At 38.8% G+C, this 16,353-nt stretch overlaps 1 protein-coding gene across 1 annotated transcript; it reads left to right on the top strand.

The window, feature by feature from the left end:
• The first annotated feature begins 1,853 nt into the window (after positions 1-1,853).
• mis12 (MIS12 kinetochore complex component) lies at positions 1,854-14,867 on the top strand. The gene is made up of 2 exons (XM_061880177.1): positions 1,854-2,298; positions 14,460-14,867. Exons 1-2 carry the CDS (start codon positions 1,909-1,911, stop codon positions 14,724-14,726), a joined length of 657 nt encoding a protein of 218 aa, XP_061736161.1. The 5' UTR covers positions 1,854-1,908; the 3' UTR covers positions 14,727-14,867.
• The last annotated feature ends 1,486 nt before the right edge of the window (positions 14,868-16,353 follow it).

Here is a 16,353-nt window from a genome sequence, read left to right as displayed (position 1 = left end):
GTTAATCCACAAAGAATTATTGTTTTGAATAAAATAATCCAGTAAATTCCCGCTTATTGCTTTTCATAGGTTTCAAGCCTGACTGTGGTAAATACATTTTTGCAAAGTAGGAATTATTAATTACGAATCAAATTTTTTCTTTGCTACAACATAACAAACATGTTCACAATCTTCTAATATTGTTTTTAACATTACGAGAGCCTTCTAGACATAAAATAACCCTCACATAGTCATCTTTACACTCTTTTAATCCGGTGTAGTAATGTTGTTTTAGGCTGAGCCAATCAATGGCCACGATACTAAAGAGCCCGCTCTGATTGGTTTGGTTTCATCCAGTGGCCAATACTTCTCTAGAATTGATGGTTGAAGGCTATTTAGCCATTCTTTATGCTTATAAATACTTAATTTAGCGCCAAATACATCGAAAAGACTATGAAATTAGAGGAGATAAGAAAACTTTCCTACGTGATGTGGCAAGGGACAACTGTGAGTGGCAAATTATTTGTTTTTATGAGGGATTAAATAGTGATTTACATGGCAGTTAATTGGATAAACAAAAATAAGACAAGTAAAGCAGTAATTTGATCAGTAAGAAGATCGTAGTTTCAGAAACAAGACAATATTTATACTTACGTATAAAATACTACATGGTCTAGCTCCAGCCTATCTTGCCGATTGTATTGTATCATATGTCCCGGCAAGAAATCTGCGTTCAAAGGACTCCGGCTTATTAGTGATTCCCAGAGCCCAAAAAAAGTTGGCGGGCTATAGAGCGTTTTCCGTTCGGGCTCCAGTACTCTGGAATGCCCTCCCGGAAACAGTTCGAGATGCTACCTCAGTAGAAGCATCTTAAAACGTATTTGTATACTCTAGCCTTTAAATAGACCCCCTTTTTAGACCAGTTGATCTGCCGTTTCTTCTCTTTTTCTCCTATGCCCCCCCCTCCCTAGTGGAGGGGGCCTGGTCCGGTGGCTGTCCAAAATCGGGATCCAGGATGGACCGCTCGTCCAGAGTCGGGACCCAAGATGTACCGCTCGCCTATGTATCGGTTGGGGACATCTTTGCGCTGCTGAGCCGCCTCCGCTTGGGATGGTTTCCTGCTGGCTCCACTTTGGATGGGACTCTCGCTACTATATTGGATCCTCTTTGGACTTGATTCTCACGGTTACGTTAGATCCACTATGGATTGGACTTTCACAATATCATATATTTGTGGGTTCTTCCGAGGATGTCGTAGTCGTAATGGTTTGTACAGTCCTTTGAGACATTTGTGATTTAGGGCTATATAAATAAACATTGATTGATTGATTGATTGATGTTAGATCCGCTCGACATCCATTGCTTTCGGTCCCCTAGGGTCCTCTCCAAGGTTTCTCATAGTCATCATGGTCGACGTCCCTCTGGGGTGAGTTTTTCCTTGCCCTTATGTGTGCCCTACCGAGGATCTAGTTGTGGTTTGTGCAGCCCTTTGAGGCACTTGTGATTTAGGGCTATATAAATAAACATTGATTGATTGATATTTAATATATATAAAAAAATATTATTATCAGAGTAAATGCGTGTATATAGGTATACCAGCTGATGTAGGAGTTGTGGGTATTGAATGAGTATAACATTAAAAAAATACAGGGTTAAAAAATAAAATAAACTAGACTAAGTTCCTGCGATGAGATGGCGACTTGTCCAGGGTGCACACCGCCTTCCGCCTGATTGTGGCTGAGATAGGCCCCTTGCGACCACGTAGGGAATAAGCGGTAGAAATGGATGGATAGATGGATAGATTCAGTTCGCGTCTCCATTCACACTCCAGTTCAGAAGGTGGCGGTAACGAGCACTTAAAGATTGGTTGCCAGCCGCCATTAAACGATAGAAGAAGTTGAAGAAGAAGCGGGAAAGATATAAACAAAAATGGAAGTCAGAGAAGACTCCTGTGATGAGTTAGACATTCTCCCTTCGTCATATTTACAAATGTACGAGTCGCAGTTTTTCGGCTTCACTCCGCAGACATGCATGTTGCGGGTCAACAGCGCCTTCTGGGACTGTCTGTGCGACATCATGCCGGTGGTGGAGACAGAGTGTGTGCGACAACTGAGGAAAGGCAAGTCGGAAGCAGCGGTGGAGCAGCTGCGGGTGCGAGCTCGGGAGTGTACCCGGAAGCTACAACACTTTTTATGTCAGCGTTTTAAGCATATATCAGAGGCCATGGGGGCGCTTGTGGTTACTCGCTGCTTGTCTATTCCACCCAATGTCCTGCTTCCGGAGGATCAGCCCCACAGAAAACATCCCCCGGACACACAGGTGGGTCAACCACGGACCTCCAGATTAGGTATACTAGCCCATTCTAATGAGGTCTGATTCATCAAATTCAACCAAGATCATGTCTAATGTAGCTAAATAATAATTATACTTAAAAGCAAAGTGTACAATTAATACTAAGATAAGATAGGATATGCTTTATTTATTCCACAAAAGGGACATTATGTGGTTGCGGTGCAGGTACAAAAGTCCACACAAATAGTAAAAACAAACGCATGAAAACGAGAGAGAAACATTAAGGAACCCAAAGGACATAAAATACCTTAAAAGAGAGTGGATGCTGATGTGGCTGGCTGCCACTTCAGCGGCGCCATTTCTACATACAGCTACAAAGTAAAACATCAAAGAACTAAACATTGAGCTATACATAATACATATTGTGCGCATATGATTGCACCTCACATACACACAAAACAAAACAAAGCAACGCAAGTTCAACACCTACAGCAGTGGTTCTCAACCTTGATGCACCCCCTGTGAAAATGTTTTAATTCAAGTACCCCCTAATTAGAGAAAAGCATTTTTGGTTGAAATAAAGAGATGAAGACATAAAAAACAGCACTACGTCATCAGTTTCTGATATATTAAATTGTATAACAGTGCAAAATATTGCTCATTTGTAGTAGTCTTTCTTGAACTATTTGGAAAAAAAAGATATTAAAATAACAAAACTTGTTGAAAAATAAACAAGTGATTCAATTATAAATAATGATTTCTACACATAAAAGTAATCATCAACTTAAAGGCCTACTGAAATGAGATTTTCTTATTTAAACGGGGATAGCAGGTCCATTATATGTGTCATACTTGATCATTTTGCGATATTGCCAAATTTTTTGCTCAAAGGATTTAGTAGAGAACATCAACCATAAAGTTCGCAACTTTTGGTCGCTAATAAAAAAAGCCTTGCCTGTACCGGAAGTAGCAGACGATGTGCGAGTAACGTCACGGGTTGTAGAGCTCCTCACATCCTCACATTGTTTACAATCATTGCCACCAGCAGCTAGAGCGATTCAGACCGAGAAAGCGACAATTTCCCCATTAATTTGAGCGAGGGTGAAAGATTTGTGGATAAGGATAGTGAGAGTGAAGGACCATAAAAAAAAAATGGCGAGGGCAGTGGGAGCGATTCAGATGTTATTAGACACATTTACTAGGATAATTCTGGAAAATCCCTTATCTGCTTATTGTGCTACTAGTGTTTTAATGAGATTATATGGTACCTGAAAGTCGGAGGGGTGTAGCCACAGGTGTGGTGACCGCCAGTGTCTCTGAAGGAAGCCACACAGGAGGAGGCAAGCTCCACTCATGTCTACGGTAAGAGCCGCCTTATTACCACAATTTTCTCACCGAAACCTGCCGGTTGACATGTGGTCGGGAACCATGTTCGCTTGACCGCTCTGTTCCATAGTTAAGCTTCACCTTCAGGAATTTTAAACAAGCAAACACCGACTGTGTTTGTGTTGCTAAAGGCAGCTGCGATACACCGCTTCTCACCTCCATCTTTCTACTTTGACTTCTCCATTATTAATTGAACGAATTGCAAAAAATTCAGCAACACAGATGTCCAGAATACTGTGTAACTATGCGATTAAAGCAGACTACTTATAGCTTGGATCGGGCTGGAAAAAAATGTCCGCTACAACCGGTGACGTCAAACGCACGCGTCATTATACGCGTCATCGAACCGCGACGTTTTCAACAGGATACATCGCGTGGAATTTAAAATTGCAATTTAGTTAACTAAAAAGGCCATATTGGCATGTGTTGCAATGTTAAGATTTCATCATTGATATATAAACTATCAGACTGCGTGGTCGGTAGTAGTGGGTTTCAGTAGGCCTTTAAAGTGTCTTCTTTGGGGATTGTAATAGAGATCCATCTGGATTCATGAACTTAATTCTAAACATTTCTTCACAAAAAAGAAATCTTTAACATCAATATTTACAGAACATGTCCACAAAAAATCTATCTGTCAACACTGAACATTGCATTTTTGTATTTTTTTTCCACAGTTTATGAACTTACATTCATATTTTGTTGAAGTATTATTAAAGAAATATATTCATAAAGGATTTTTGAAATGTTGCTATTTTTAGAATATTAAAAAAAAAATCTCACGTACCCCTTGACATCCCTTCAAGTACCCCCTGGGGTACGCGTACCCCCATTTGAGAACCACTGACCTACAGGATAGACATGCCAAATGTTATTTAATTTGACATTACGTTTTCAATGATAATAATGTTACTAAATTACTAAAAAAAAAAAAAAAAATCTGTGGTGCATTAAATGGGACATGTAAGTGTCAAAAAGACATCCAAAAGTTGTTGGTGTTTGAGAATAAATCTAAAGGTAAGATAAGATATAGAAATGCACCCAATTGCAGGAAATGTCTTGATTCTCAGAATTTTCTTTTGGGGTTTGAATGGCAGCAGTTAGTGGTGATTATAAATTTTTTTCCTCTTTCTTTCAAAATTTTCCTCAATTTTTCTCACAGGGTGCTGACGTCCCTGAAACCAATCAGAGCACACTGTTCATTATCATGGTCAATGGTTGCCTCAGCCTTGAGCCAATTACTATATTGGACTAAAATAGTGTAAAGGTGACTAAAGGGTTTTATTTCATGTCGAACAGGCTCTCATAATGTTAAAAAAAAGAATTTTGGACGGTCCTAAACATGATTTTTAGGCTATAGCTATGAAAGTATTCGATTTATAATGAATGATTCCTACTTCACGGAAGTTAATCAGTTTATCGCGATCATGTCCGGAACCAAATATCAGCGATAAACGTAGGATTACTAATGCTAATATCTTATGAGGGTTGGATCAGATAATACACTAATGGGCTTTGTCTTCTGTAACACAACGCTAAGATGTGGATGTGTTATTTAGATGTACTGTAGTTTGCACATACTGTATTGATTGACCTACAGTGTATTGGTTTTAGGATATTTGATATACAAAATGTATGACAGTGGACTTGCATCCCTAATTGTTAGTAATGTATGTGGCCCTTGCTGGAAAAAGTTCGGACACCCTGATCAATATAATGCTAATTCAAAACAGAAAAGATCTCAAGACATTTAACACATTGAGGAGGTCTAGAAATTATACTTCCCATAAATAAAAGCATCACATGAGCAAACACAACTGGAGACAAGGACAAATTCCCTGTAGGGAAGAAACCTCAAACTTGCTGTAACAAAACTATCATACAATAGAGTGTTATTTGTTGTTATTAATAATTTTTAATTTCTCTAGTGATGCCTTCATGGCGACAGATGATGAAATGTCTAAAATATACCCTCCCTCCTGTGATAAAATGGCAACCAAGATAATCAAAAAGGTCAACCAAAGAATGAGATTCCTCTACAGCTGGGGTGCCCATTACGTCGATCGCGAGCTACCAGTCGACCGCGGGGGGTGTGTCAGTCGATCTCCAGCCAGGCTTTTAAAAAAAAAATAGACCTAAAAATTAGTGATCATCAATCTTCACCAAGACGTCACTTAAATGACATTCACGGTACCGGAGGGTCTTGTGAGATGACGCTGGCTGCTGCAAGATCATTATTATGAAAATATGACCGAGAGGAAGGCGAGAAACACTTTTTATTTCAACAGACTCTCGCGCCGTACCTTCCGTCAAAACTCTAAAGGCCGACTGCACATTTCCTATCTTCACAATAAAAGCCCTGCTTCATGCTGCCTGCGCTAACTAAATACAGAGTCTTGGAAAACTAGCGTGCACAGGCGATCCCTCAGAAAGCTGGCGTGCACATTTCTTGTGCACGCCAGCTTTCCGAGACTCTTATTTTGTTAGCGCAGGCAGCATGAAGCAGGGCTTTTATTGTGAAGATAGGAAATGTGCAGTCGGCCTTTAGAGTTTTGACGGAAGGGACGGCGCGAAAGTCTGTTGAAAAAAAAAGTGTTTCTCGCCTTCCTCTCTGTCATTTTTCCTAATGATGAACTGGCAGCAGCCAGCGTCATCTCACAAGACCCTCGGGTGCCGTGAATGTCAATAAAGCAAGCTACGGAATTTGCCGCCAATGTTTTTCTTGTAAAGTGTATGGAAGCTGGATGAATTAGATGCCAAAAACCAACCACTTTCATGTGGTATTGTACAGAAAGGACAACTTTTTTTCTCCTCCATTTGAAAATGTGGGCGTTATCATCATTACTGTCTGATTCCAATCAATGCAAGTCATCAGAATCAGGTAATACACCAACTTATATTCTTGTCTTTGTGAAAGAAAGACATCTATATGTGTTACACATGCTTTTATTATCATTAAACACATTTAACTTGTTTACAAAAATTTCTCTTTCATAAATAAATAAATATAAATGATATATATAAATGAGGTAGATCCCCTCGAGTTGGTCAATTGAAAAGTAGCTCGCCTGCAGAAAAAGTGTGGGCACCCCTGCTCTACAGAATCTCCTCTCTGGTCAACAAAAGCACCTTGAAGATTCTAGCGGGAACTTTCATTCAACCCTTTTTCGATTACGCTTGCACGTCCTGGTACCCCAGCACCTCCAAAACCCTCAAATCTAGACTCCAAACATCCCAGAACAAGCTAGTCCGGTTACTTTTAGACCTCCATACCAGATCTCACCTCACTCCAACCCACTTCTCCAAAGTGGGCTAGCTCAGGGGGAGGACAGAGTAAAACAACTTGCACTTAACCTAGTCTATAAAATCCGCTACACCTCCCTGATACCGAAGTACATGTCAAACTACTTAACGTAAATGACCACCATAACCACAACACCAGGGGGAGCGCCACAAACCACGTTAAACCCAGATTCTTATCTAACAAAGGTCTTAACTCATTATCTTTCAATGCCACATCAATGTGGAATGCACTCCTAACAGTTGTAAAAGTAAGTGCATCTCTATCCTCCTTTAAAACCGCTCTAAAACAACACCTCCAGGCAACTTCAACCCTTTACTAATACCCTCCTCCATTCACATCCCATCTCCCCGGATTGTAAATAACCTACTGTAAATAATCAAATGTATATACTTTTTCTTATGCTATCTGAACTCATTATGTTCTCTGCTCGCTTTACATATCCTACTAAGTAAGACCTACACTGTTTCAATGTCCATTTCTCTGTTGATGCAATTGTTAATGACTGAAGTACTGATATCAACCAAAGCTCCTCATCCCACCCCCCGGATTGTAAATAATGTAAATAATTCAATGTATATACTATGATGATTAACTTGTATGATGACTGTATTATGCTGATAGTAGGGGTGTAACGGTACGTGTATTTGTATTGAACCGTTTTGGTATGGGGGTTTCGGTTCGGAGGTGTACCGAACGACACGGATATATTAAGTAGCGCCGCACGTTGTGTAAACAATGCACACCGAGGCGCCATGAATTAATTTACGTGGACCCCGACTTAAACAGGTTGAAAAACTTATTGGGGTGTTACCATTTAGTGGTCAATTGTACGGAATATGTACTGTACTGTGCAATCTGCTAATAAAAGTTTCAATCAATCAAAAAAACAACAACACATGGCATGCTAGCAACGACTGGGCTACAATAGACTGACCATTCCTCCTCTTTTCACCGGATATTTCCTCTTTGCGGGGCTGTCCAGGTGGAGTTTCTTAAATGCCTCGAATGTCCGGCATTTTGAGTTATGGTTGCGTGTATTTTCAATGTACGTTCAGGGTTAAAAAGGGGTTAAAAGCAAAAAAAAAAGTGGTGTGCGCAGCAACATTCGTGAGGGAATGGCAGAAACAGAGAGAGCGAGAAAGTTATGATAAATACGCATGCGTCACCAGGCTCTGCTTTTTACCCATAGATTTATCAGATTTTATTTTTTATTATCTATAGCAGGGGTGTCAAAAGTGTGCCCCGGATGCCATTTGCGGCCCACAGCTGATGTTTTAAAGGGCCACGGCACATTCTAAAAATACTATTAAAATAAACAAAAACATAAACAAAAGTGAAATAAAAAAGCTTAAAGGCTAAATGTAATTTAGAAAAAGTTGCAACGTTGACTAATAAAACAAAGCTGTTTTTTTTTTCTTTCAAACTGTCATTGCTCAAAACATAATATTGAATCAAAATCAATGTTATAATAAATTATTGACCTATCCAAGTTTCCGATTACTTCACATCAAATATTCCACTAAGAAAAATATTTTTGGTGGAAGATTTAGCAACTTTGTTAAATTCAAAAAATTTATATTTTGTTGTTTTCTTACTGTACCGAAAATGAACCGAACCGTGACCTCTGAACCGAGGTACGTACCAAACCGAAATTTTTGTGTACCGTTACACCCCTAGCTGATAGTATATATTTGTAACATGAATTGATTAACGTGTACCCCGACTTAAACAAGTTGAAAAACTGTTTTTTCTGGTGTTACCATTTAGTGGTCAATTGTACGGAATATGTACTGAACTGTGCAATCTACTAATAAAAGTATGATAGAAAAATTGAATTATTATTATAATAATATAAAAAATGGCTTCACGGTGGCAGAGGGGTTAGTGCGTCTGCCTCACAATACGAAGTTCCTGCAGTCCTGGGTTCAAATCCAGGCTCGGGATCTTTCTGTGTGGAGTTTGCATGTTCTCCCCGTGAATGCGTGGGTTCCCTCCGGGTACTCCGGCTTCCTCCCACTTCCAAAGACATGCACCTGGGGATAGGTTGATTGGCAACACTAAATTGGCCCTAGTGTGTGAATGTGAGTGTGAATGTTGTCTGTCTATCTGTGTTGGCCCTGCGATGAGGTGGCGACTTGTCCAGGGTGTACCCTGCCTTCCGCCCAATTGTAGCTGAGATAGGCGCCAGCGCCCCCCGTGACCCCCAAAGGGAATAAGCGGTAGAAAATGGATGGATGGAATATAAAAAATATAATTTGATAATAACACAACAAGTGGACTGTTAACAACCCACATCAGCGGAAATCTGCTAGTTTTTACTATTTATGATGGGAATTACAAGAAGAAGAACATTGACAAAAAGACATTTCAAAGACTATGCACAGAGGAAAGAATAATTCCCTTCAAGGAGGATCTGAGGAAACAAACTTGGGACAATGTATACAATGAAGTAGGGCTGGGCGATATACCGATATATGCGATATTTTGCAGGTTTGACTGTGCGATATAGAAAATGACTATATCGTAATATTCGAGTATACGTTCTCACGCAGTTGCTTTTAGCTGCGGGCATTACACTACAGGTTCTTCCCACTCCTTGTGTCTCATTCTCACAGAGTGTAAGAGCAGGTTCTTACACACGTCACATACTGTCACGTCATACGTCAAATACGTTTACGTTCTAACCCAGCAGAGAGGTAGCAGCGTGGTTAACGTTAGCTGTGATGCTAGCGGACTCGAAAGTGCTGATTCTCATCCCAGTCGATAGGTACTACGAGAGAAAGAAAGTGCGAATATGGTAACAAATAGTGGTGCAACGGATCAACATTGATCCGTGATCCGTTCGGATCAATATCTTCGGTTCGGCAAACACGTGATCCGCGGTCTGATTTATGAAAAAAAAAGGAAAAAAAGTTGTTCGCAAAGCGTGGTAATGGCGAGCGGAGTAACGGAGGAACTTGAACGCCCTGTGCCAATTAATCTGTGTTTTTAAAGGTGCAGACTCCATTGTGCAAAATGAGGGTTTTAAACACATGCTGAATGTGCTTCAGCCACATTAAATGGTAAATGGGTTGTACTTGTATAGCGCTTTTCTACCTTCCAGGTACTCAAAGCACTTTGACACTACCTCCACATTCACCCATTCACACACACATTCACACACTGATGGAGGGAGCTGCCAAGCAAGGGGCTAACCAGCACCCATCAGGAGCAAGGGTGAAGTGTCTTGCTCAGGACACAATGGACGTGACGAGGTTGGTACTAGGTGGGGATTGAACCAGGGACCCTCGGCTTGCGCACGGCCACTCTCCCAACTGCGCCACGCCGTCCCGCCACGACATCCCGTAGCGCACCAACTTCAGCGATAAGATTGTGCCAGATTTTTGTTAGCAAGAGAAGAAAAAAGTTGTGGACAAACTATCCCGAGCGTCATCTGTTGCGCTCACGACAGAAGGGTGGAGGTCCAGGGGAACTATGTGACGATAAGCTCATTTCATCACAGCAGAGTGGGAGATGAGAAGACATCCCTCCTCTACGAGAGTCACCTTGCGCAGGTACTGACACAAGCAGTGGAGGAATGAAAGATAAAGATATCCTAGTCACAACTGATAATGCCAAAAATCTAATAAATGCAGTGAATGAGGCAGGACTGGGACCACAGGTAGGGTGCTTTGCACATGTAGTGAACTTGACATCACATCTCAGTCAATAGGATGGAGCGCCTCCTTGGGAGGATCAGGAAGGTTTCGTACTTCCACCCAAGCACAACAGCTGCTCTTGTGCTTAAGACAATGTAAGAAATGCTGAAGCTGCCTACTCATAATCTCATACATGATGTCCCAACAAGGTGGAACTGCACTTTTGATATGTTAGAGCATCAGGCAACTATATACAGTACTCTGAATTGACCCACAAGATACTGAAGACAAATGTCAAAGACATCATCATCCTGTCTGATGATGATGTGAGAGTGGCAGAGGAGGTCCTCTAAGTGTTAAAACCCTCAAAACTGTTACATCTCTGCTGAGCACGGAAACTTCACCATCCGTGTCAATGATCCTGCCCCTGAAAACAAGGATTCTACAATCCATGGCTCCAAGTGTGGAAGACAGCAGCATCACTGCAGATGTCAAGCTTTATTTCACTACCTTTGTTTCAAGGAAGCTGTTGTGCATTCTTATGTTGCACTTTAAATAGTTTTTTTTTTTAAATAATGGTCATTGGTCCAAGTTTAAAGAAAGGAGAAATCCCTTTTTTATGTGGCACTCTTTTTCATTAATTATGTTAAAAAGAAAATATTATACCTTGTGGACTTTAACTTGATTTTATATATTTTAATGTAATAATTTAAAAGTGGTACAAAACAAAACGACAACATTTCTTATTATTTCTTTTTTTTTTTTTTTTTGCCGATCCGAAAAATTATCCGATCCTTGACTCTGATCCGAGAAACATCCCCGAAGCGTGAGTTTTTTCATCCGTTGCACCCTTAGTAACAAATGAAGGAAGAATTAATTCCCAAGAAAAACAGCACGGGGTCCATCGTCTGCAGGTGGTTAGGCTTCAAGCGGGAATATGTCGAATTGACAACCTTAATTTGTCAAGTGTGGGGCACAAGCGTTGCTACCAAAAGTAGCATTACTGCTAATATGTAGAGCATCATTTGAAAAGTCACCTGCTAATAACTTTGATAAATACAGTTTTGGTCAATTGACTTAGTTGTGATTTCCTTCTCTGCATGAAAGTTTAAAATGAGCATATATTAATGCAGTATGAAGAAGAATGTTTTAATGTAGACACATAGAATCATCATACTGCTGTGATTAGATGCATCAAGTGTTAATTCAATGCCAAGGCAAAATATTGTAATATATATCACATATCGCAATATGGCATAAAAATATCGCGATATTAATAAAAGCCAATATTGCCTAGCCCTACAATGAAGATGATGGAAATGATTCAAATGGGAATTTTTTCAACACCTTTCTAACACTTTATGATAAACATTGTCCTTGCAAAGAACTTAGTAAGAAGCAAACTCACTGGGTGTGAGTTTTCCTTGCCCTTTTGTGGGTTCTTCCGAGGATGTTGTAGTCGTAATGATTTGTGCAGTCCTTTGAGACATTTGTGATTTGGGGCTATATAAATAAACATTGATTGATTGATTGAAAAGAAAAACAACCAACCATGGATGACAAAAGGACAGAGAAATGCTTGTCAAAAAAAAACCAACACATTATATTGAAAATTTATAACACAGATCTATAGAGGCAGAAAATAAGTATAAAAAATATAAAAACAAGCTAAGTGGTATACTACGAACATCTAAAAGGGAATGCTACAGTCAATTATTAAACAAGAACAGAAACAACATGAGAGCAACATGGGGCATCCTAAATAGCATCATTAAATATGGTGCTAAGAAAGATTACCCCTAGTATTTTCTAGATGGGAATACAAAAAATGACAATATGAACCAAATAGTTGAACGTTTAAATGATTACTTTGTTAATATCGGAAAAAATCTGGAACAAAAAATTCCAAATGCAGATGATGGGACAGTTGACAACTTAAGTGAGCTCATAGACAGAAATTCCAATTCCATGTTTCTTAAGAAGGTGACAAAAGAAGAAGTAATCACATTTGTAAAAAATTATAAATCTAAGACCTCAACCGATTGTCATGGAATAGATATGGTAACGATAAAAAAGGTTACAGGAGACATTTCAGAACCTCTTACATATATCAGTAACGTATCATTTCTAACCGGCAAATTCCCTGACAAAATGAAAATTGAAAAAGTTGTACCAATTCATAAGAAGGGAGACATACACCAGTTCACTAACTACAGACCAGTTTCATTACTTCCACTATTCTCCAAAATCATGGAACAACTATTCAATAGGAGATTAGATACATTTATCAACAAAAGTGGGACGCTCGTGGAGAATAAATTTGGATTTAGAACAAATATCTCAACATCAATAGCATTAATCAAAATAACAGAGGAAATTACCAATGCAATAGACGGTAAAGAATGTGCAACCAGAGTATTCATGGATTTAACAAAAGCACTTGACACAATTAATCATGATATTTTAATACAAAAACTACAACAATATGGCATCAGAGGTTTGGTATTGAACTGGGTAAGAAGCTATTTAACCAACAGGAAGCAATATGTGAAGATGGGTGAAAATATGTCAACACGGTTGGATATATCTTGTGGTGTACCCTGGAGATCAATACTGGGACCAAGATTGTTTAATCTTTATATAAACAACATTTGTAAAGTTACAAAGGACTTGAAGTTAGTTTTATTTGCCGGCGACACAACTGCTTTCTGTTCAGGAGAGAACACACAGAAGATAATACAAATAATAACGGAAGAAATTAACAAATTAAAAAAATGGTTTGATAAAAACAGACTATCTTTCAATCTCAGTAAAATTTAAATAATACTATTTGGTAACAGTAGAAAAGAGCATCAGACACGAACACAACTAGACGGAGTAGATATTGAAAGGGTAAAAGAAACCAGATTTTTGGGAGTAATATTAGATGATAAAATGAACTGGAAATCTCATATACAAAACATAGAACATAAGGTGGCAAAAAACATTTCAATAATGAATAAAGCAAAATACGTCCTGGTCCAAAAATCACTTTATATTCTCTACTGCTCGCTAGTGTTACCATATCTGAGTTATTGTGCAGAAATATGGGGAAATAACTACAAATGTGCGCTACATTCGTTAACTGTGTTACAAAAACGATCAATTAGAATAATACATAATGTTGGATATAGAGAACATTCAAACCCTTTATTTATTGAGTCAAAAATATTAAAGCTCGATGATTTGGTAAAATTGCAAACAGCTAAAATGATGTACAAAGCAAAGTATAACCTGCTACCAAGGAATGTACAACAATTCTTCTCAACTAAAGAGGAGAAATATGACCTTAGAAGAAAATCTAATTTAAAACATTGGTATGCACGTACAACACTTAAAACCTTTAGCATATCAGTATGTGGAATTAAATTATGGAATGGATTAAGTAAAGAAGTTAAACATTGTACTGATATGATCCAGTTTAAGAGGCTGTTCAAATTAATAGTACTTACAAAGTACAAAGAAGAATAATTATGAGAAACACTTTCAACCTTATTGAAAATAAGATATTCTTCATCTCAGTATGTTGGTAATGACTGGATTAGTTAATTACATGTTACAGAACTGTTGTATTCCTCATTCACGGATGTCATTTTTCTATTTTGCTGTAAAGAGGTTCAGTAGATAAATGTATGTATTTGTGGGCACTCTGACGTTGGAAAGGGGAAGGATTAAATAAGCTTTGCTTCTTCCTATTCGTTTTCTGATATGATGTGATGTGAGGTGATATGAAACTGTGTGATGTACTGTGTTGTAAATGTGCTCATGTTCGAAATAAACTAAGAAAGAAAAAAAAAAGTTTCAATCAATCAATCCTTTTCCAGGAGATGCTCAGACTGGAGTCGTCCGTGACTGACCTCCACAGGGCCTATGAGGCGGAGCTGTGCGCCAGACATGCTTTGCAGGCGGAGCTGGAGGAGCAAGCAGTTGTGCAGAAGCAGCTGGATGACTTCCTGACATGGATCAGAGAGCTTCAGGCTGCCTGGCTAATGGAGGGAAACGGCAGCTTCCAGGAAAGTTTCCAACTGGTGACGGCATCTGTGAAGAAACTGCAGGAAGCCATAGTGGAGGTGTGCAACAAGACCCCTTAATCAAATGATATTACTTTTTGCCGTCCGCTTTACTCTTAAATCTGTGTGACATGCAATGCGGGAAAGGTAAAAGCTAAAAATCGTAATCATTGTTTTAATATTGTTTGTCCTTAATAAATAAAAACTGCCTTATAAAGAAAACATGTAATTATGGTCACCCCCAGCCGGTTATTTGTAAAAATTGCATCAGTTTCCAGAAGTAATAAAAGTAAGGTGTATAAAGAAAACCAGAAGGATAGTGGCAATAGCATTGCCATTCTGTATGTATCAGAGGCCTTTACTACAAAGCAGGATTTCTTATATGCAGGACAAGTTAGAGGATAAACTTTGGATATGGACTTAGCAGGATAGGTCGCCAAAGTAACTTCGGAACTAACTAGGTCTATGTTAAGAGGTAAGGGTTCATAGCCAGTATCAGAGCCATTTACTGACCTGACTGATACAGTACATCAGTGGTGTCCAAAGTGTGGCTCAGGGGCCAATTGCGGCCCGCAGGTAATTTTTTAACGGCACATTTTAAAAATAAGATTGAAAAAAATTTTAAAACATAAAAAGTGGTATAAAAGAGCAAACTGGTGAAATCTAACAAAAAATGTTGCAATGTTTACTCTTATAACACAAAGCTACCATGCAGGCTTTTTCTTTCTTTAAAAAATAATAATGAATCAAAATAAATGATAAATGGGTTGTACTTGTATAGCGCTTTTCTACCTTTAAGGTACTCAAAGCACTTTGACACTACTTCAACATTTACCCATTCATACACACATTCACACTCTGATGGAGGGAGCTGCCATGCAAGGCACTAACCAGCACCCATCAGGAGCAAGAATGAAGTGTCTTGCTCAGGACACAACGGACGTGACGAGGTTGGTAATAGGTGGGGATTGAACCAGGGACCCTCAGGTTGAGGACGGCCACTCTCCCACAGCGCCACGCCATCCCCAATCAAAATCAATGTCATTATGAATTATTGACCTACTCAAGGTTCCAATTACGTCACGTTAAATTTTCCACTTTGAGATATTTTTGGGGGAAAATGTTGGATATTTTGTGTTAGCTATATAAAAACTGAGCTGTTTTTTTTAAAGAAGTGCCTAAAATGAACAAACAAAAACATAAACAACAATCAAACTTATAATTGACGGATAGATCAGAAGTTGATCTCGAGATTATTGTGTTAAAAGTAAACAGTAAAAAAATGTATAGTTTATTTTTTAACACTTTAAAGAGTCAGACCCTTTTGGATCCCCAATAATTTTAGTGTGATTTGTTTTTAAGTGTCATTGCTCCAAAAATAATTAATTAAAATCAATGGTGTTATTAGTTATTGACATTTTTAAGGCTCCAATTATTATATAATATCAAATATTCCACCTAAAAAAAATTTGGGTCATAATAATCCGCCTTCCGCCCCGATTGTAGCTGAGATAGGCGCCAGCGCCCCCTGCGACCCCAAAAGGGAATAAGCGGTAGTAAATGGATGGATATTGCATATTTTGTGTTTTTCCATCAAAAAACAAGGTTTTCTTTTGATAAAAAGAGCACCCAACTTAAATTTTTAAAATCATTATATTAATAGATGGACCTGATGTTGATCTGGAGATTTAAAACTTGAATAATGATA

This window comes from Nerophis ophidion, linkage group LG02 (assembly GCF_033978795.1).
Source record: "Nerophis ophidion isolate RoL-2023_Sa linkage group LG02, RoL_Noph_v1.0, whole genome shotgun sequence".
Classification (NCBI taxonomy): Eukaryota; Metazoa; Chordata; class Actinopteri; order Syngnathiformes; family Syngnathidae; genus Nerophis; species Nerophis ophidion.
This window is presented reverse-complemented; position numbering and strand designations above follow the sequence as displayed.

Bases quoted from the DNA above. Each gene is read 5' to 3' on its own strand.
- mis12 (XM_061880177.1), top strand. From the start codon at position 1,909: ATGGAAGTCAGAGAAGACTCCTGTGATGAGTTAGACATTCTCCCTTCG. The intron at 2,299-14,459 runs GTGGGTCAACCA...ATCCTTTTCCAG, and splicing joins AACATCCCCCGGACACACAG to GAGATGCTCAGACTGGAGTC.